The sequence below is a fragment of the Thalassophryne amazonica genome, chromosome 13 (assembly GCF_902500255.1).
Source record: "Thalassophryne amazonica chromosome 13, fThaAma1.1, whole genome shotgun sequence".
NCBI classification, from domain to species: Eukaryota; Metazoa; Chordata; class Actinopteri; order Batrachoidiformes; family Batrachoididae; genus Thalassophryne; species Thalassophryne amazonica.
This window is the reverse complement of record NC_047115.1, coordinates 57,699,676-57,722,322: the sequence shown is the minus strand read 5'-3', so window position 1 is coordinate 57,722,322 and position 22,647 is coordinate 57,699,676. Positions and strand designations below refer to the sequence as shown.

At 42.3% G+C, this 22,647-nt stretch overlaps 1 protein-coding gene across 1 annotated transcript in view; it reads right to left on the bottom strand.

The window, feature by feature from the left end:
* LOC117522962 (collagen alpha-1(XIX) chain-like) overlaps nucleotides 1–22,647 on the bottom strand; it is a 256,577-nt gene that overhangs the window by 78,168 nt on the left and 155,762 nt on the right. Inside the window, exons 25-33 of the mRNA XM_034184381.1 lie at nucleotides 12,940–12,990; nucleotides 12,783–12,827; nucleotides 8,699–8,725; nucleotides 5,982–6,035; nucleotides 5,220–5,264; nucleotides 4,870–4,914; nucleotides 4,708–4,770; nucleotides 4,248–4,283; nucleotides 481–525 (exon numbers count right to left, since the gene is read on the bottom strand). Of these exons, the coding sequence (XP_034040272.1) occupies nucleotides 481–525; nucleotides 4,248–4,283; nucleotides 4,708–4,770; nucleotides 4,870–4,914; nucleotides 5,220–5,264; nucleotides 5,982–6,035; nucleotides 8,699–8,725; nucleotides 12,783–12,827; nucleotides 12,940–12,990 (411 nt within the window). The remainder of the gene's footprint in view (nucleotides 1–480; nucleotides 526–4,247; nucleotides 4,284–4,707; nucleotides 4,771–4,869; nucleotides 4,915–5,219; nucleotides 5,265–5,981; nucleotides 6,036–8,698; nucleotides 8,726–12,782; nucleotides 12,828–12,939; nucleotides 12,991–22,647) is intronic.

The window sequence follows — 22,647 nt, the reverse complement described above, 5'->3', positions numbered from 1 at the left end:
AAATATGAAGTAAAAAAGTGTCTTCTTACATCGTACCTTTCACGCATTTGTCTGATCGTATTTTCTCAGCTCAGGGTCATTCCATCTCAATTCAGCCAGTTCACAGAAAACTGTCTACTTGACCATAGCAACATGAGAGGTATGTAATGAAATGACATGGAATGACCTCACACTTGTCCCGATGTACACTTAAAAGTCAGAAACCTTAATTTTATTCTCTATTAGCAGAATTAGCAACAGATTACCATGAAAGTGTGACAGAGCTCTTTAATTCCCTGTCACGTATAATAAGAAACTGCAGTGAGCGTTAAATGCCTTTATCTGGTGCTTACATGCTTCTGAGGATTATTCTCATTTTGAGCAGAAGTGAGGACTTTCATTACTATCCATCAAAAACCATTTTTCTCCATTATAATCATCCTTAAAAACACAACCTATTTTATTGATATTATTTAAATAAAACAGAAAGATGCAACTTACACGTTCTCCTTTGGCTCCTCTGTCACCTGTTCTACCTGTTTCACCCTTAAAAATAAATAAATAAGCAATGCATTAATAATGGAACATGTACTAAATGGAATTCAAATAATTCTTCTGTGTTTCACTAACTTTTACAGTTCAGTAGCATGCAAGCATACAGTACATACTATATTCAATTATTAAAATCTGTACATATGCAGTTTAAAGTCTCAAGGCTCCATTTTGATGATAGATCGTGGACAATTGATGGCACATACTGCAAATTCATTTGGGTTATGTCCAGCTCCACTTCATTATTTCCTGAGCATGTAATATGAGTGCTAAATAAGACACATGGCACAAAGGGGATGTATTTATTTGCGTAATCATGGAAAGATCATTTTTCATTCCTGCTAAAAATGAGGAACCTGGTGCACTGCAATTTAGAAAGTGAACTCAATAAGAAGTTTTCTGATGAGCTACCAGATGTCCACCAATGTGTCACAGTGTGTCACAAGAGATCAGCCACCAAAGCTCCCTAAGGTAAAGCAGTGAACCATTGTTGTAAAACACACCACTCTATCCACCACACTACCAAAGCACTACAGTTCCTAGATGGCAACCATGCAGACTGACAACTGGTCCATCCCCACCTCTTGAAAGTGCCACCTCCAGTATCTGTGGAAGCCAGGAGAAATATGCACATCCCCTTGTCCTTTCTAGTTGTCAGGATCCTCAACACTGAGAGACCTACATGTCTGCTCAAACTCAGAAACTTGCTACATTACCAAAATGACAACTTACAGTCCTTCACAACATAAGTGGTATGCCTCATCTGAGTATCCCAAAGTAACTCTTCATATGAAACAAAGTCATTCCAGCAGTACCAAGGGAAAACAGATCTTGCACCAAAGACATCTCGTTATCATCACCTTAGGTCACTGGTTAGCATCCATGTTGCACAACCATACCATTTACAGTACTGCTTACCATACAGTAAGACAGGAAGCACCAACACCCTAAATACTTGGACCTTTGTTTTATTCCCTCCACTCCATAAGCTTTTCCCAAGCATCTGTCAATGTTAAAGATAGAGAACCAGAGACATGGATGTCACTACCAAGTGACAACTGACTCTTTACAGATGTTTGACATGTTCACAGCACATAGATACATTTCTGATAGGCGAGGAGGTCACCGAAAGCCTGGATCTTTGTCTTGATCTAGAACATACCAACTCCTTGCTCAGTTTCTCAAGTGCTGCACTCAGAGTATTTTTTAAAGACATGCAGGTTTGGTGAATTGGAAACTTGATAATTGCGCAGGTCTCCCTTGCAAACGAGATCTCGATCTCAATGGGACTAACCTGGTTAAATAAAGGTTAAATTAAATCCATTAATTCTGCAAAAATCACAGAATTGTCTGTGACATCAAGGCCAGCAAATATTTACTCAAAGACACCAAAGCCAGTGATCTCCACAACCTTATCCAATACCCAGTCCATGCAAGAATTGAGTAGCATCAAACCCAAAACACATCCTTGAGGAACATTAGAATTCACTGGGAAGAAATTAGAGACTCTGTCCTCACCATACACAGGACTCACAGTACTTGAGTAAAAGTAAAATTATATTGAACAACTTATTAGGGATCTTGCAAAATGTCAGGATGAACCAGAGTGCAGTGCAGTTAACCGAATCAAACACTGTGAGAAAATCAACTTAGGTTGAAAGGAAGCACAGCTGATATTCACTCTTGCTTTCAATAGTGCTTGCAGAGCTAAGGTTCAGTCGCTGACTGACGTTTTGGGCATGAAGCCAGTCTGCTCCATTTTGTTTAATGATTCTGATTAATTCAGTTTTATTGTGTACACAAGCAGAGTGTATGTGCATCGTGAACCCATATTTGTAAGTCGCATCTGAATATTGCCCTTTCTAAATACCAAAACAACCCTGTGCTCAACTGCAGTCCAGGTCTAAACATAACTTTAACCATAACCATAACCAAAACACGGATAAATATTCTCTGATGAGGCAAAGGTGAAGCAGATATCTCCCCACCTGTCACTCAATGATGCAGCAGCATCCCTAACTCATCACATCGTGATGGAAAGGGGTACTGACCAAGTGTAAAAATGTGATGAGTTGGGATTGTGTTACAGCTGAGTTACTTTATGCTGCATCACAATAACAATCCACCTAAACTGTGCCTGACTACATATTATTTGTCATCCCACAAATGAGCACAAATGGACTTGTGATTTTAGGGATGTGGGCACTGAGCCTGCAAAACACAACTACAATGATTGGAAACTGCCAATGACACTTGTGCTGCACTGTTCTCTGCTTGCACCAGGTAAACAATTGCACTCCCCATGCTGGTGTGCATTGTAGCTCATTGTAGCATTGTAGCTCATGTTTGCACATGCAATACTCATGCTTGCAGAAGGTTCTATGTGATTGCTTGATCAAAATGTATGGTGCAACCTTGACTTTGAGAAAGGCACAAGTCTCAGATGGCTGTGCATTGATTGCTTCTTCCTGAGCTCAGGTGTATTGCTTGTATTATATCTCCCTGCATAGTGTTTCTCCTGCAATGTCACAGCTCCTCTGCATCATGCTTTTTTCTTTGGGTTTGTTGCCTACTTTCCTCCAAGCTTTCTCTACTGTACAGATCTGGGGAGAAATTACCTGTCTGTGGCTTCATGTCACAACATACGATATCTTCCAATCTTTTCCTGCCATTCTTCGTCGCCTTGCCTTTACCCTACTCACAACAATACCTCAGGGAGCGTCTTTGTAACAATTTCCTGCTAGATTACAGGAGATGTGCAAAAGACAATCTGGCATGATGTGGTTTCGAAGCGGGTGTCTTTGCGATGCTGTTCTTCCCTGCCTGCTTTAATCTGGGGTACTCTGTATTCCCCAATGCCTTGTGGGGGGCTTAAATCTATCATCTTGCCCACTGAATTGTGCTTCCCTGTGCATTGCATCAAACCTCAAAAGCAAGTGTGTGGGCAATCTGTGTGGAGAATAGAAGTCACCTGCTAGATGGCACTGTTGCTTCACCAAAAAAAGTCAGTGTGCATAAGAGCAGAATAATATGAAACAACACACTGAGGGAGGCTGCAGAATGACTCGGAGCAATCCTCAAATTTTAGTGGAAGAATATGAACTAAATAAGAGGAAGACAATAAACCACTGGAGCTGCTATTCGGGAATTCAAGGACAAAGCCTTTTAATTCAAAAAATGAAAAAGGTAATACTAATAGTAAATCCAGTTTGGGCATTTGGCTGTGTAATGGGTTTGGGGTTGCCATTCACAGCAGATCTGTTCTCGATGCTGTGAGCCCAATATGTGGGAACATGCAGTAAATAGTGTCTAATATATCCGCTCGGTCATGAAAAAGCAGACTCCGAGGCAACATTTGCTTCATTTTTAGTCATCGGGTTGGAAAATGCATATTTATCTCAAACTACAAACCACGTCCTCTCTCTTTCTCTCTCTCTCTCTCTCTCTCTCTTTCAAGCATTTTATTATTGCCTGAAAGCATTAACTGTATAATTAGGGTAAAAAGACTAAAAGTCAACAAAGCTTTAAATCTGCAGGATTCCATTTAGTTTTTATCACGATAATCTCAAATATGCAAATACATTTAATGCACTCAAGATGCTGCAGCTTGAGGGAGGTGGGGGCGGGGATAAAAATCTGCTGTGCCATCTTTCTTCAGCGTGGCTGATGTAAAACACTTTCTACAAGGCAATTTGTGATGTGTCGGCATAACTCACCTTGTTTCCTAGAGTTCCATCTTTTCCAGGTCTCCCCTGCTCGAGGAGCGCAACACAAACAAAGACATTTCGTATCAGCTCCCACCTTTGATTGGATCAGCACCGTTGCAATCCTAGTAATCTCCACAGTTAATGAGATATCTCAACCACGGAATAATGATCCTGATTGCTGTGTAAACACTGTTCCATTGTGCACTTAACAGGGAAAATTGCAGAAACCATCTCTGATAGTAATTACATGGAGGAATGTAATCATCTAGGACACGTATAAGATAATATTTCATCTATATTGTCCTTGAATCATGTCCTTTTCCACCACATAATCATTAAACAACACTGGGTAAACTGCACATATGAGCAGAAAGCTTAATTTCTAGGCTGGGCATTAGTGGACAGTGCAAGGCAAAAGCTAGTAGTGAGTATAAAGTGAAGCACAAGAGAATTCATGTTGCATCCTTACAGCAACTCCCTGGGGTCCCTCAGGCCCTGGGAATCCTGTCTCCCCGAGTGGCCCCCTCTCACCCTGTCAGAGAACAGAAAGGCAGCCCGTGTGTCAGCTGGTGGTGACAAAGGAATGATGCACAGACTGACAGCTCAAAAAGAGTTAGAGGCTGCTGCTCACCGCTTCTCCTGGGATCCCTGGCTCTCCACGAGTGCCGGGCTTCCCCTGTCAATCACAAATCAAGAAGAGCCAGTGTCTGACAGTTCCTCAGTGGTGTCATATCTACTGCACAGCTGCAGCCTTCCATTTATTATATACCAGCCTTCTATAGGTACACAGAAAATCCACCTGGCAGAAACGTCTTTAATGGTCATGGGGTGGTGTTTACTTGTGTTGTGAGAGCAGCTAATCTGGCTTCTTTATGAAAACATTATTGACCCACTTTCTGCAGCAGACTTAAAACGGCACAAATGACTGATCAAGGAGTAGCATGTAGAAATGAATTCTTCTTATAAAAAAGTCTGTCTTACTTGAGGACCTGTTAATCCAGGTGGGCCGGGTAAACCAATATCACCCTAAAGGAAACAATCCAGAGATCAGAGATGTCAGATGACATGCATGTTACATTAAAAATACACATAAATCACTGTCATGTCATGCAGACACACAAAATGCTGAAAGTTGGGGATACTAAATGTTCATCATTCAAATGCTGTCTTGGGGGAAAAAAAGGCACATTAAAAATTTTTTCCAGACACTTTCAAAAAAATTCTACTTAGAATACCCGGACTTACTAAAAAAAAAGTCCAACCAGTGCAGGGATCCATATTTCAACACTTTGCATAAGAAACATCTCTGACAGTATTCCCCTGCAGCATAAATTACTGTGGGTGTCACAAAAATTGAAGTGAGCGCGCACACAAACAGTCACACTCTGTCAATCAGTTGAAACTTTGCCATACAAATTTAAATTTAGGAAGTCTGTAAAGTTAAATGTAATGCTACAGTCAGTTTCTCTGTGAAAATATTGGCAGCAAAATGTTTTTTGTGAAATTCTGCCTAAAAAGTATGGAACGTACTTTGTGTCCATTGATAACTTTGTGTCTGAATAAACATGAATGGCATGTGGGGTTGTCCAAGGATCAGTTCTTGGGCAGCATATAAATGCAGTAAATACTGTACAACCAGGAAAAATGTTAAAAAATGACTAAGCCCCACAAGTGAATAAATCAAGGATTAGCTGTCCAAATATTCTGATCACAGGATGCTTCTTTCATGTGACTCTGTCTTACCTTTTCACCAGGTAGGCCTTCAAGTCCTGGCAATCCCATAGCCCCTGGGTCCCCCTATAAAAGAAAAATAACTCCTGTTACATTAAACCACCCTCAATTCTTATCTTACCAACAGAGATTTCTCCTCCAAAAAAGTATGAGAAGTTGTACCTTTGCTCCAATGACTTATTTCTAGTATCTGTCCCAAAAGCCTGTGCTGAATTGAGGGAAAAGAATGTTTAAGTATGCTGCTCCTTCTGCTTGGAATCAGTAACAAATTCACCTGAATCTTAGGGCACTGTTAGTCTCACTGGATACTTTAAAAGGAACTTTAAATGACTTGGATGTGGGCAAATAGGGCTGCAAATGTTTTGACTGGTTCTTGCTGACCTTGTTTGATCCCCGATGTTGATTATTTGTGACAAAAATATGATTAATACTTCTGATATTCTATGATTCTGTAATTAATTATTCTATTTCCATATTTTACATTAAATAGAAAGTCACATCCAGTTGAAATGTGAATAAGTTTTACAATTTTGCTGCTGTGCACCACCATAGTGGAGGTGAAATGAACTGGCCAAGACGTGCTTATAGTGTACACTTTCACTTTTAATTCAAAGGGTTTAAGAAAAATATCACTTTAACGATTGAGGAATTATAACGTTTTATATGCACAGTCCCTCCGGTTTCCTATATGTAACAGGAGAAAGTAAATATGAGGATTATTTTATACAAATGATCTGTTTTAAACAATTTTCTTTGGGCACATCAGGCGATTGACACATGAAAATTTCTGAGGCACTGAATGTTCTGTACTAATTTAAGTCAGTCATTAAGAAATACAACCAATATGGTACTATGTGATAGAGTTGTCTGGAGTTGGAAGTTCTCAAAAAGTGAGTAACTCATGACAGCTTTGAAAGAGTTACAGTTGCACATGAAGGCACATGGGAGAAACGAGCATAGGTTTGAGCTGTTTTATTGTTTGACAATCCTTCTCTGCGCCGCTCCACGGTGTAGCTATACATACGTATATAACTGATGAGGATGGAGTTGCTCCCATGGCAACCCATGGGTGTCTTGGTGGCTTCCCTCACTAATGTCTTTCATGCACAGTCACACAATTTTTGAGAACTGTCTACTCCAGAAAGATGAACCATACAGCACAATAAAATTTTGAGTTAAATAACAGCCATTTGGATAAGTAACCCATAAGTAATTGTACAAACAAAATATAAGGACTAGATTTAATACAGCATTTCCATCAGAAGCAGATGCTCAAAGGTCTTTACAATGATGGCTCACATTCACATACTACATGTCAGTGCTCATCTGCACACATTTTGTTTGTACATTTACTTATAGTCTATGTATACAAGTGGTTGGTACTCCCCCAAAGCTAACCTCTTGCAAAAGAATCATAAATTATTTATAAAATATGCAAATCAATAAACAAATACATCAGTGATTAAAAAGTATACTATAATTAGTGTGAAGAGTGATGTAATTTGGTATTATGATATGTATCAAATCATGCTAGTTGTATCATGATACGCATTGTATCATTCCATCCATACTGTGGAGGTGCACAGAGACAGAATTCCCATAACTGTCACCGTCCAGTTACTTATGGACTTGTCTGTATCCCTGCAGCCCTGTTAGTTACGAGGCTATCTGTCTTAGCCAGAACATCTTTGTAAAAGACATTTTTTAGTCTCAATGAGACTTTTCCTTCTTAAATAAAAAAAAAAAGATATAAATTCCTTTTCGTTGTAAGAAGGAATAAAACAGCTATTTTTTGTCTCACAGGTAATAATAAAAATGTGTATTTTTCAGTTTTTAAAATGATTTTTATATGATAATGCAGGAAAAAGGTCTAAATCTTAGCACAGTTAAAATCAATTATAAGCAGATATAAAGTCAGTCAAATTGTAGATGATTTCAGTCACTTTTGCATCTTCATGAGCCTCAATGTATTACGTGTCCTGACACCCGCTGTCACACCTTTGCAGCTTATAGACATTCTGGAAAGCATCCCTTTAGACAATCACAATCAGGCTTGCCTCCTGCACTAAAGAACAGAGACCCAGCGTGATGGTCCCTCATCCTACCAAAGCTTCCATGAAGAAATGCCATTATGGAGTACAGAGGGGCTGACATAGACAGATTGTGCAGGTAATTGTCACACGTGTAGATCGTCGTGAATAAGCGAGTGCGGTGGCTAAAGGCGGAATGGGGCCAGCCAGAGGATCAGCTGTGAGACGGATTGGGGCAATTCCACCACAGCACTCCAGCTGCACATGCAATTTATTAAAATGTCAAATTAACATCGTAGTGACAAATTGCCGTGCAACAATACAATAAAAAAATGCAATCAGCCTCATGAGAATAAAGAATTCAAGAAGTGAGCAAGAGGCATTGAATTGTTTCAAAGTTGGTATGGATTATTTTCAGGATTCACAATGTGGAAAGGGCATTTGGAGTGCAGTCAGGGTTCAGGGGTTCCCACTGGCAAGACATTGTGCTACAACAGTTTCATATTTGCAGGAGATATGATCATTTTTTATTGTGTGTTGGACTGCCGAGAGTGGTTAAGCACTCCGGTTTGAGGTTTGTATTGATTTATGTTTTAGTGAACCATAGAGACAATCTTAGAGCGCAACTGACAATCCCAAGTATTATAGTCTTATAGAGAATTATGTCACATAGATCCAGAATGAAAAGGTTGAACTCACAATAGACCCTTCATCTCCTTTTGGACCCTTAAAGAAAAACAACCAAGAAATAACAGATAATGAATTGTTAAAATTTATAATAATCTGACATGACAATCAGTGTTTCATGCTGGTGTGATTAAAACATGCAACATTCACATTTAATTCTGTTGTCTTCACATCTACTTGCATGTAAATGTTATGCTACGGGCAACTTTAACATGAGAAAAATCTAACATTTTATCACGCAGTATTCAAGGTGTGTTACACACTGCAGTCATGCATGTTTAAGTGGTTTCCCCCTCAAACTTTGTGCAATTACGCAAAAAAACAAAACAAAAAACAAAAAACAAAAAAACAAACAAAAAACAAACTGCATCACTGATGAATGGGCCTCCTTGTTCCTCTTAACGTTCATGAAGATGTTATTTTATTGATTGCTCCACAGGAGCTGTTTAGCTCTGATGGATGCAGTACAGGGAAAATTATCCTCAAGATCAAGCTATGGTTCATGTCAATTGCACACTGGGGGTATTACAGCATCTTTTTTGTTGTTGTTACACCTGCAAATGTTGGCTTGTGGTGGATGGATCACTGCCGGACATGTGACTGAATGTCTCCCAGGCCGGTCAAGTTCACAGACCATCTGATAAGGACAAGTAGCAGGAGCTGATAAGCAAATGGAGCCGCTTCATCTTGGACCCGTGCAGTGCAGCGAAATTTCAAAGTCCACTTTGCTACAGGCGATGTTTAGCATCCTGAGGCGTGTCAGAGAACCGTGTATGAGGATCAGGAGCCCTCTCTGCTTTACAAACGACCAGCCTGAGATATAAGCTTATATTATGAAAGAGATATATCAGAAATGTGTTTTCTGGGCTGTGAAATCATTTTATGACTTCTTAATGACTTCATTATGACTTTACTGATACCAAATGATGGCAAACTGTAAGATAATCTATATAGGCTTTAGATAATCTCTCTAGCTTCGTTAAGTGTGGCGATATGGTGAGTAAAGTGGCTTTACTACAACCCCTGGCAATAATTATGGAATCACTGACCTCGGAGGATGTTCATTCAGTTGTTTAATTTTGTAGAAAAAAAGCAGATCACAGACATGACACAAAACTAAAGTCATTTCAAATGGCAACTTTCTAGCTTTAAGAAACACTATAAGAAATCAGGAAAAATAATTGTGGCAGTCAGTAACGGTTACTTTTTTAGACCAAGCAGAGGGAAAAAAATATGGACTCACTCAATTCTGAGGAATAAATTATGGAATCACCCTGTAAATTTTCATCCCCAAAACTACCACCTGCATCAAATTAGATCTGCTCGTTAGTCTGCATCTAAAAAGGAGTGATCACACCTTGGAGAGCTGTTGCACCAAGTGGACTGACATGAATCATGGCTCCAACACAAGAGATGTCAATTGAAACAAAGGAGAGGATTATCAAACTCTTAAAAGAGGGTAAATCATCACACAATGTTGCAAAAGATGTTGGTTGTTCATAGTCAGCTGTGTCTAAACTCTGGACAAAATATAAACAACATGGGAAGGTTGTTAAAGGCAAACATACTGGTAGACCAAGGAAGACATCAAAGCGTCAAGACAGAAAACTTAAAGCAATATGTCTCAAAAATTGAAAATGCACAACAAAACAAATGAGGAACGAATGGGAGGAAAGTGGAGTCAACGTCTGTGACTGAACTGTAAGAAACCGCCTAAAGGAAATGGAATTTACATACAGAAAAGCTAAACGAAAGCCATCATTAACACCTAAACAGAAAAAAACAAGTTCACAATGGGCTAAGGAAAAGCAATCGTGGACTGTGGATGACTGGATGAAAGTCATATTGAGTGATGAATGTCGAATCTGCACTGGCCAAGGTGATGATGCTGGAACTTTTGTTTGGTGCTGTTCCAATGAGATTTATAAAGATGACTGCCTGAAGAGAACGTACATTTCCACAGTCATTGATGATATGGGGCTGCATGTCAGGTAAAGGCACTGGGGAGATTACATCATCAATAAATGCACAAGTTTACATTGATATTTTGGACATTTTTCTTATCCCATCAATTGAAAGGATGTTTGGGGATGATAAAATCATTTTTCAAGATGATAATGCATCTTGCCATAGAACAAAAACTGTGAAAACATTCCTTGCAAAAAGACACATAAGGTCAATGTCATGGCCTGCAAATAGTCCAGATCTTAATCCAATTGAAAATCTTTGGTGGAAGTTGAAGAAAATGGTCCAACCTGCAAAGCTGATCTGGCAACAGCAATCAGAGAAAGTTGGAGCCAGATTGATGAAGAGTACTGTTTGTCACTCATTAAGTCCATGCCTCAGAGACTGCAAGCTGTTATAAAAGCCAGAGGTGGTGCAACAAAATACTAGTGATGTGTTGGAGCGTTCTTTTGTTTTTCATGATTCCATAATTTTTTCCTCAGAATTGAGTGATTCCATATTTTTTTCCCTCTGCTTGGTCTAAAAAAGTAACTGCTACTGACTGCATAGTAGAGAAGCTTGAATCTTCGACTGGACTGGGTTGCTTGACGTGAGGACGTTTCGCTTCAAATCACAGAAGCTTCCTCAGCTCAAATTCTTGCTCTGGTAGTCTGACTTCTGTCTTGACTCTTGTAGAGAAGAATAAACCAGAAGCCAACAAAAGCTGGAGTTTTTTAACCTAACCAGACCCCTCCTACTGAGAGGCTGACTGCTATAGGCTAGTGACTAAACAATAGCTCTAATTAGCACCTATTGTGCACTCTCATAATGATGGGATGGAAGCCTCCCCTGATGGCTCCCTTGACGACTCTCCTGATGACGTGAATGACTCATTACCATGAACAAAAGACTGAAACTGCTTAGACCTGAGTACCCCATTGTAAACAGGGGACGAAGCGTGTCTGAGACCCGCCCCCCGGTTAAGGCTGGGTTTCAATTGTTTTACCTCCTGTATGATCCTGTAAAATCCATGTCATGTCATTTCTGCTGTACAGATATGGGACCTAGACCACCTACCACCACCACCACCTCAAGGCCCTTGAGCAATTCCACCAACACTGCCTGAGGAGTATCCTCTGCATCAGGTGGGAAGACTACCATACCAACATCAGCATCCTGGCTGAAGCCAAGCTGCAGAGCATAAAGTGTGTCATCATTAAGAACCAGTTCAGTGGGTGGATCATGTTGTCAGGATGCATGGCAGCTGACTTCTCAAGCAGGTGTTCTACTCCCAGCTAAGCGAAGAAAAACAGCCAGAGGAGAGCACAAGCACAACCTCAAGAGCTGCTCTGTAAACTGGAAGACCTGGGAAGAACACGCAAGGGACCAAGCCAGCTGGTGAACAATGCTCCACACGGGAGTGGAAGTCTTTGAAAAAATGCAGATGAACAACAGAGAGAAGAGGAAAAGGAGTAAGGAGAGAGATCAAGATTGTGACCAGCAGTTGCTTCCTGCAATGTCTGTCAGAAACAGTGCACATCAAGACTGGGCCTGTTCAGTCATCTCAGCATCCGCCATTCCATCCGGGAATCCACCAAGAGACCATCTTCATCACCACCGAAGGATTTCAGGTGTAAGGATACATCTATCTTGATCAATGTATTGGCTCAACAATCAAAGACCAATATAATTTACCCACACTGTCACTGCTTTATTTTCAAATCCCCGTGGCATGGCTGTGCCTAAATTTTTCCTAAATATTTGGACTGTGGTAGCAACCTAGCATAAGGTGGATAATGGCTTTATGATATAACCTAATATTTATTGGAGGCCCCTGAATTGAACTGAATCACTGCATACGTTGCGATATCACCAAATATCGTGTTGTTAGTTAGACCCCTTTAATATGCCATAGACTCATCTGCCATCTACTGGACATGTCTGGGCTTTTTACAAGAAATAATCTTGTCACATGCATGATGGAAACTAGAAACAGGTGTGGTTGAAGTTACATGCACCTCAAAATGAATCTGTCAGTTTCTTTCATTTCTAAAGCCAATGTCTGGTGACCACTAAAGCCACTGTGGCTTGTCACATTAACAGTGTGCAGAAGAAATAATACAAGATTTGCTTCAGGTATAGCAACACTTACTGGAGACCCAGGAGGTCCAGGTGGTCCTAAAATACCTCCAGCACTCTTGGGACACACGTACAAACATACACATTTATATGACACGAGATTATTTTCTGTCCATTTAACTGATGATAATGCATAGAAAGGAATCACACATTATTGCTGTCATTTTTACCTGAAGCTTGTACAGACTGCTCATCCCATTGCCTTCCACATAGGGTATACCCTAAAACACAATGAGAGAGATTCAGACATCGATGATACAATGATACAGTAAGTGTGGAGATGTTATACCCTGCTAAGCCTTTAAAAGCTACAGGAGAGAGAGATCAATAGCTCATTTGGTGATTACACAAAGAGAAAGGAAGAGAGTGAAAGTGAGAACTTAAAAGAAAAATGGATGAAAAGAAGAAAAAATAGAAAACGTTGTACTTAATGACCCTTGAGCTACCACTGATTTAAAAATACTGCATCTCAGACATGGGCCTTGGGGGTGTTGTTTGATTTTTAATGCAGTTTATGCATTTGGTGAGGAAAAAGTTTCTTATACACAGTTGAGTTGGAGACAATTACTGGTTTAAAGAGTTTTGCAAGAAGTAAAAAGTAGTAATAGTAGTAGAAGTTTTTTTAAAAAACAGTGTTGTATAGTAACAAAGTAAAAATACTTCACTATTGTACTTAAGTACATTTTGGGAGACTTTGTACTTGAGTTTTTTTTTAATTCAGCTTACTTTCACTTTTACTTCACTACTACACACACGAAAAAAGTCATGTTTTCAGCTAGGGACACCACTGATTACTAGTGACTGCAACGAAATCAGGCCTATTTATCATGAGGCATGTCCGGTAGGCTTTTTTGCAGTTGCACACTTGGGGGGTGTTTGTCAGGAAAATGCTAATTTCTCTACATTGATTACAGACCTGCAGCGGGTCTGTAATCAATTTTTCTGCAGCGCAGCTTTGCTTTGAACCAATCGAAGCAGTGATTCGCAGGTTCAAGCAGTGCTTCGATCTACGATTCGTGGATTGATTGTTTTATTTCACTTTTTCCTAATTTTTCCCCGCTAAAACCCTGAAGAGCATATGTCTGTGAGTAATATTTACTATTTTTATGCTAAACCGACCTGTTATGGTCCTCTGAAACAGTTGATAGATGTATTTTCTAACTTAAAAATGGGACCGATGCTAACGTGTAAGCATGTCTGGCGTTTTCAATGTTAAAGTTAGCATTAAGCTGTTCGCATCAGCACGTTTGTGTTGTTCTATTTCATTCCTCCTGACCGCCAGAGGGCGGTGGTTTAGCACCTGGATAACTACATGTGCGCAGCACAGAGGTCAAGAATATATACCAACAAAGTCACACCATTGAATGTGACCTGGGTGACGTCACTGGTTGTCTTTATATACCAGACGCACCCAGCGCTCACTTCTTTTCTACATTCTCGCATTCTTAGAGGTTGAGAACGCATTTAGCTGCGATTGCCGCTCTCGCTTGTAGCCTCGCAACCCACCTTCGGTTGGAGCTACGTGCACTGCACACGTCCTCCAGAGGCTGCGAGACACGGCTTCACCGTTTTTTGTATTCTTTGACGCCTGTCGTGAGTACACCTTCCTAAACGGCGGGTGCGCGCCTTGCCGCTGCCCTGCTGGATATTTTCCTCTGTGCACATTAGCTGTGTTGTTTCGATGAAAGCTGGCTATTTGTTTAGTTGTGTCGCTAACCCCGTTAACTACGTGGTAGTGTGTGTATCAGAACCAGTATAGTGTACTGTGTTGGGCTTGCCGTGAGTGTTTTCCACTCCTTGAAGTACTTTGTCTGCACTGCTGCCATTTGCTAAGTTTAACAGCTCCGCTAGCAGCTAGTGTTGTCGTCGCTGCTCTAAGTGACTTAGCACTTGGGCTGTGAGTTTTTTCGGCTGTGTGCATCGTGTTATTACTGTGGCTGTGAGTGTTTAATGCTCCAGGCCTTGTATTAGCTTTTACACTGTGAGTGTTTCAAGCTCCGTGCCTCGTGCCGAGTCTGCGGCTGGAGTGCTTCACGCTCCGTGCCTCGTGTCAAGTCTGCGGCTGTGAGTGCTTCACGCTCCGTGCCTCGTGTCAAGCCGACGGCTGTGAATGCTTCACGCTCCGTGCCTCGTGTTATTATTTACACTGCGTGTGATTCACGCTTTGTCTTTCCATTTGTAACCATCAGGGCTTGCGTTAGCCATCTGCACGCAGTCCACAATGTTGACAGGGCCTTTGTTGCATGGCTGTAGTACCTGTTTGGCTCCCTTGAGCCCAGATGATGGACATATGTTTTGCCCCTCCTGTCTTGGGATCGGACACCTGAGGGAAGCCCTGACTGGCGATGCCTGCCTTAATTGTGCCAGCATGCCACTGGCAGAGAGATCTGCTAGACTTGCGGCATTGGAAAGTGGAATATCTAGTGCGACTTTGGCCTCCAGCCCCAGGAAGGACCCAAAGCGCCGTAAACGCCCACATGCAGGAGCCCCTTCTGCTAAGAAGGTTACTCATGACCATGCTTTGGCTGAAAAGATCGAAACGCTGACTTCTGAGTTTGCTCAGATTAAGTCCTTGCTTCTGAATCTACAGCCTAAGGATGCAGTGACAGTTCCTGCTGTCCCTAATGAGGCTGATCAGACCAATGTAGTTACTCAGCAGGAGGACGATGTCGTGTCTATTGCTGCAACTGATTCCTTGTACATGACAAGTGATATAAACTGTGTGGAGGATGAGGATGAGAGGAGTCTTTCTCCAAGCCATTCATTAGTGGGCTCTCATACCTCCGAGGCAGAGTCCATGCCGCAAACCAAACCTGGACTATCCTTTGTCAAGCAAGCTGTTCAGTTGGCTTTATCCAGGCTTGGGGTCGACAATCCCCCTGCGGAAACCACCGCTTCAAGTGCCTTTTTCAAAGTCACTCAGAAGCCTGAGTTCAATGTTCCAGTTTCACAACCATATATCGAGGAGCTCCACCAATGTTGGGCGGACCCCAAATCATTGACCCATCTATCACAGGACTGCAGAGCCCTTAGCTCTATGTGTGATTCAGCGCAGTATGGTCTGAACTGTATGCCCGCCGTTGACAGCATTATTGCGAACCTGGTTGTGGCTCCAGCTGATGCTGCTCGGCCGGATGCCCGCTGCCCACGCCCTCAGTGTAGGGTCACTGATGACCTCCTCACCAAAAGCTATGACATAGCTGCTCGCATCGGTCGCCTAGGCAACTCACTGTCCCATTTAGCCCTTGCCCTCTCAAAGTCTTTGAGGGAGGCAGAGGTTGATGATGCTACGCAAAGTCTTAGTGATGCCTCACTCCAAACCTTTGCTTATATGTCCAGAGAGCTTGGCAGACTGATGTCAACCCTTACCATCACTAGACGTCAGGTATGGCTTGCGCAGTCCCCCCTTTCCGAATCCTGCAGAGGCACACTCCGTTCGCTGCCGGTTCTTCCAGGCCAAGTATTTGGACCTGCGGCCCAACAAACTTTAGAGCGTGCTGTCGAGGCTAGTAAATCTCGGCAACAGTTTGTTGACCTACACCGGTCTTTCAGACCTCAGCCAGTCAGACGTGCTACAGCTTTTCACTCTACATCCAGGCTTCCGCCGACTCCCAGAGCTGCATGTGCTGTTGCAGTTGAGGGCCAGCTCTCCCAGCAGCCTGCCTTTCGTGCTGCCTATGGGCAGACCCCTAAGAACTGAACGGTTTCGCAGAGCTTCCAGTAATCGCGCCCAGAGTTCCTCAGGGATGCGAGGCAGAGGTGGTCGGGTCTGACTGCCAATGTTTGGCCCCCAGCCGTTTTTCACGAAATCAACTCAAGTTCAAGACCCATGGGTCATTTCAACCTTGTTCGAAGGTTACAGAATTCAGTTCGGATGTCGTCCTCCAAAGTTCAATGGGGTGAGGATGACTGTTGTTTCCAACTCGGTGCAGTCTGCTGCCCTACAACAAGAGATTTTCAAAGTGCTGCAGTTTCACATGCTCTGCACAGTAGACGTCCTTCAAACTATCACACCAGGAGACTGGTTCACAAGTGTCGACTTAAAAGACGCCTATTTCCATGTGCCAGTGGCGCCTCATCACAGGCAGTTTGTCCGCTTTGCTTTCGAAGGTCAGGCATACCAGTTCAGGGTGCTTCCTTTCGGCCTCTCTCTTGCTCCTCGTACATTTACCAGATGTATGGCTGCAGCACTAGCCCCACTGCAAGCTCTTGGATTAAGAATCCTACCCTACTTAGACGATTGGCTTGTCTGCGCTCCGACTCAGGAGCAGGCGCACAACGACACAGCTCTTCTACTGAACCATGTCTCTCATTTAGGACTCACAGTGAACTTTGCAAAGAGTTCTCTTGTTCCCAGTCAACAAACGACCTTCATCGGCATTGCCATCAACTCCCTGTCTATGACTGCATCGCCATCCCCGCAGAGAGTGGAAGATGTAATTCGTCTCGTCTCACACATTCAACGGGCTGTGACGCTGCCTTTTGGTTTGCTGCTCCGGTTGATGGGCAAATTGACTGCAATGTCGCTAGTGGTACCTTTGGGACTTCTGTTCTTACGTCCCCTACAGATTTGGATCAACAACCTAGGCCTCAACTCGAAGTTGCATCAGCACAGGCTTGTACGACTCTCCAACCAGTGCCTTCTGCACCTCAAACCCTGGGGGAACGTGGACTTCATCTGCAAGGGTGTCCCTCTAGGCTCTGTTCCTTCTCGCCGAGAGGTGGTTGTTACAGATGCATCACTCAAAGGTTGGGGGGCCATGTGGAATCACAGGATGGTGAGGGGTGTCTGGAGTCCCCAGGAGAGACTCCAACACATAAACGTGCTGGAGCTTCGCGCTGTGCGACTGGCTCTCAAGCATTTCCTCCCAGCCCTGAGAGGAAGACATGTTCTTGTCCGGTCGGACAACACGTCAACAGTCTATCACATAAACCATCAGGGGGGCACCAGGTCCAATCACTCATTGGCAGAAACTCGGAAGCTTCTCTTATGGGCGTTGCCTCGCCTTCAGAGTGTCAGAGCAGTTCATCTGCCCGGTGTACAGAACAGCGCAGGGGATTTACTCTCCAGACAGAAACCACCACCGGGAGAGTGGAGACTGAACCCGATTGTGGTCCAAATGATCTGGCAGAAATATGGTGCAGCAGAAGTGGACCTTTTCGCTTCAAGCACCTCGACACATTACCCACGATGGTACTCCCTCTTGGAACCAGACAGCCCGCTGGGGCAGGATACATTGGCTCACCCGTAGCCGGATTGCCTCCTTTATGCCTTCCCTCCTCTCCCGCTGCTGATGTTGACACTGCACAGGATAGATCAGAGCAGCCACAGGGTGCTGCTGCTTGCTCCATTCTGGCCTGGGAGGATTTGGTTTCCCATGATTTACAAACTCCTTGAGGGAGAACCTTGGGCTCTTCCAGAGAGGAAGGATTTGTTGTCATAGCTACAGGGGAGGATTTGGCACCCGGAGCATTGCCCTGTGCCTATTCTCCTCAAATATTTACAAGAACTGCTGGAGAAAGGACTTTCTGTCGCTACCTTGAAGGTTTATATTGCTGCAATCTCTGCCCGGCACGTCTACGTTGATGGCCGGTCAGTGGGTTCACACCTCTTAGTGTGTCATTTTTTGAAAGGTGCTGTACGTTTGCGGCCTCCAAGGCTTGCACGCGTACCTTCATGGGACCTTCCTCTAGTCCTGGAAGGTTTAAGCTTATCCCCTTTCGAACCAGTTGAAAGTGCTGATCTTAAGTGGGTGTCAGTGAAGACTGCCTTTCTATTTGCACTGTCTTCGGCTAAGCGGGTGGGAGAGCTCCATGCCCTATCAGTCACTGGGGACTGTTTGCGATGGAATTCTGACAGATCTGGGGTTACTCTGTGGCCTAATCCGTCCTTTTTACCCAAGAGAATTTCAACTTTTCATGTTAACCAGCCAGTTTCCTTGGCTGTGTATGTCCCGCATTCTGATCCAGGATTATCTGTTTCAGGTTCCCTGTGTCCTGTCCGAATGTTGAAGCAGTACATTAGTGCGACTGCTGGGATCCAGAAAACGGATGCCCTGTTTGTGTGTTACGGTGATCACAAAAGAGGCTGTGCTGTCTCAAAGCAGCGACTCTCGCATTGGGTCGTGGATGCCATTTTACAAGTATACAGGTCCAGAGGTCTTCAGCCTCCTAAGGTTACGTGCCATTCCACCAGAGGGGTGTCCACCTCCTGGGCTACACTGAGAGGTGTCCCTTTGAGTGATATTTGTGCTGCTGCTACGTGCGCTTCGTCCTGTACCTTCGCCCGCTATTACAGACTGAATGAGGCCGCTCCTCCTGCGGTGACTTCGGCGGTGTTGTCTGCCTCCACTCCCCACTGCTGATGCAAGGTGAGTGTGACTCTTCGTGACCTTGTTGGTATTAAGTCATCCGGGTGCTAAAGCACCGCCCTCTGGCGGTCAGGAGGAATGAAATAGAACGAGAGTTACGAATGTAACTACGGTTCTATGAATTCCGGATGACCGCCAGAGTTGCTTGTCACTCAGAGTCTTGCGAGTTCATTCCGAAAAGAAGCGAGCGCTGGGTGCGTCTGGTATATAAAGACAACCAGTGACGTCACCCAGGTCACATTCAATAGTGTGACTTTGTTGGTATATATTCTCGACGTGCTGCGCACATGTAGTTATCCAGGTGCTAAAGCACCACCCTCTGGCGGTCATCCGGAATTCATAGAACCGTAGTTACATTCGTAACTCTCGATTTGTTTTCTGTATAATTAATGGCTCAGCGTTCGTTGTAAAAGAGTCAAACTGTAATTTTTTAAATTTATTTTTATTCATATATTACAGCAACAACAATAATAGTCTACATAATAGACAATAATAGTCAATAATAATGTTACAATACAATTTTAGAGAAAGAGACAAAAAGAACCTAATGAAACAAAACACAACAACAGAAAAGATAAAACCAGGTAACAATGAAAATAAATAAATACATATAGAAATAAATGTTTCCTGTGAACACCTAGAGAGTAGCCTACTCTTGTTTAGGTTTTGAAACCTTGTTTCTGAAGTGTTTTTGTGTGATGTGCACAATTTTCAGTATTTTGACTAATACTACCAGTCATTTACAAGCCTAGTAAAAAAAAAAAAAAAAAAAAAATCAGTCTGTTTTTGATTATTAACATTTACTTGTACTTTTACTTTCAATACTTGAGTACATTTAGTTGTACATTACTTGTCATACTGAAGTACAATAAATACTAGATACTTTAAGACTTTTACTTGAGTAGCATTTCAATCAGTGACTTGAACTTCTACCAAAGTCATTTTTTTTAATGGGTATTTGTACTTTTACTTAAGTGTGATTTTCCGGTACTTTATATAACACTGTTAAAAAAAAGCTAAACAGACAGTACAACATACTTATTGAAAAGACTAAAACATAAATATGCTTTTGTGAAGATCAAACTGTGCTGTAATTGTACCCCCATAAAGTTTGGGAAGTTTATGTTATACCATCTCATAAACATGATTTCCCCACATGAGCGAGAAAAAGGTGGCACAGTCAACATCACAGCTACAGGGGGTTGAGTTCCATAGCTCCTGTTGTGTGACAAAATGTGTCAAAGTGCCCCATCTTAGGTACAGTATGATGTTAAGTCTGCAGGTGGTCCCCAAACTAGTGAATGGACTAGTTTAATATTGTGCTTTTTCTTAACCATATGCACAAAACCCTTTACAGTGATTCAAAAAGTTCATCCTTTCAGTCACACGGTGACATCAGGTTGTTGCCATGCAAGGTGCTCAACATTTGGAGCAAGCTGGGGATTAAGGAACTTGGTCAAGAGCACCTCAGGGATGGCAAGGCGAGAAGGAAGTCCTACTTTTCCGCATTCCTCAAACACTTTTTGGAGAACTGAAATGAGGTGCCCTATCCTGACAATCTATGGCATATGGTCTAATTCTAAAGCACGTTTAAGTACATTTTTGGCATGGCCGACTCCATTTTAATACTCAGAGTGCACATAATCAGAGTGCAAAGTAAGGTTTACCGTGGCCTGTATTTCATCACTTAATTAGTCATGGTCAGTTTTTGGGCATTAGAAGAAATAACACAGTCACATTGCCATCTGTTACACCCTGGAACCTAACACACTGTTATTTTGACAGTAAATGGAATAAAGTGTGATGTTTTTTTCAGGGAATTGTCAGATCTGTGGATAATGTGTTAAAATGTGAGAGTAGAGAGCAGCCACCAAAGCTCCCTGAGGTGAAACAGTGACACAAGAGTATTCACCTCTATTTTGTTTAATTGTTGTTTTCAATTAAGATTCATTAGCAGAGTGTACATGGTTTGTGAATCCACCTATGTAAGGCATAGCCAACTATAGCACCATATCATTTGCAGAAAAATTCTGCGCTCCACTTTACACCATGTTTTTGGTCATTTATGGCACAAGCACTTTCTGCTTGTAGACAACACCAATACATCGTCATTGGGCCTTACCACATGCCAATTTAAGACACTCCCATGGGTGTACAAATGAGCACAGGCGCACTCACTATTTAAAGAATGTGGACTCTGGGCATGAAAATAATGATGAAAATAATGGAAACTAGCAATGACACTTGCTTTTGCATTGCCTACTGTTTTGCACCAGTGGAAGATGGAACCCAAGGACACAAGGATACTCCTCTAACCTTTGGGATACCAGTTCCCTTTCTGTAGAACTCCATGTAGTGGGATTAATACTCACATTAAAATATTTGCAAACCTAAAAACCACATGAAAGTGTTGACCGGTGTGGCAAAAAGCTGTCATTCCATATAATGCACAAATACAGTGCATGTTCTTTCAGATCTGGATCTTTGCCCCCAATCTACTGTATAACGTGAACCTTACATGTGTAAAATAAAGATATTTAATGCACAAAAAGTCGTGTAGTGCCTAGATATGAGGGGTCAAATTTATTGACTTCATGCTGTTGGCTGCAACTTGTTTCACTGCCGATTGTGAACTGCCTCTGTAAAAACAAAGTCTGAGAAATGTTTTATTAATATGAAGCACACAAATGTATAAATGCTGGCAAACACTGCTGTATTTCACAGTGAGAGAAGTTTGGCTGTTTAAGTAGTTCAGATCTTCATAAACAGCTGCAGGCACAGAATGGAGCAGGACGAAAGAAATCCAATTTCTGATGAACAACCAAAAGAAAGCGTGTTAATGGACCATCAGTTGAGGGTCAACTGTGGTTATCACAATATGTGTTTGAATTGTTGTGAACAGAATCACTAGGAAAAGCACAACACAAGGTGGAAGTGACAATTAACATCTGAAGATTTTTTTTATTTAAATAAAGCCGTCCTCCTCTTACGGTAACCACCATCACTAAGTCCTACGTATAGTGCATCCGGAAAGTATTCACAGCGCTTCACTTTTCCATGTTTTGCTATGATACAGCCTTATTCCAAAAGGGAGTAAATTATTTTTTTTCCCCTCAAAATCCTACTCACAACACCCCACAATGACAACATCAAAAAAAGCTCTTGAAATTTTTGCAACTTTATGAAACCCCCCCCCCCAAAAAAACTAAGACATCACATGTGCATAGATATTCACACCATTTGCTCATTACTGTGTTGATGCACCTTTGGCAGCAATTCGGACCCGGCGATGCCCCTCACGTAATCAACCTCGCCCCCTCGGATGTGAGAGTTATCAAAAATAAAAATAAAAAAGAAAGAAAGAAATACTGGAAAATATAGCGCCTCGCAGTTTCGCAGTTTTTTTTAGTCCGATTTTGCATGCTTTTTTTTTTTTTTTTTAACAGTGCATTGTGCTCTTCGTCCTCATCAAGCAGGCCGGTGTTCTGTCAAGATGACGGGACACCT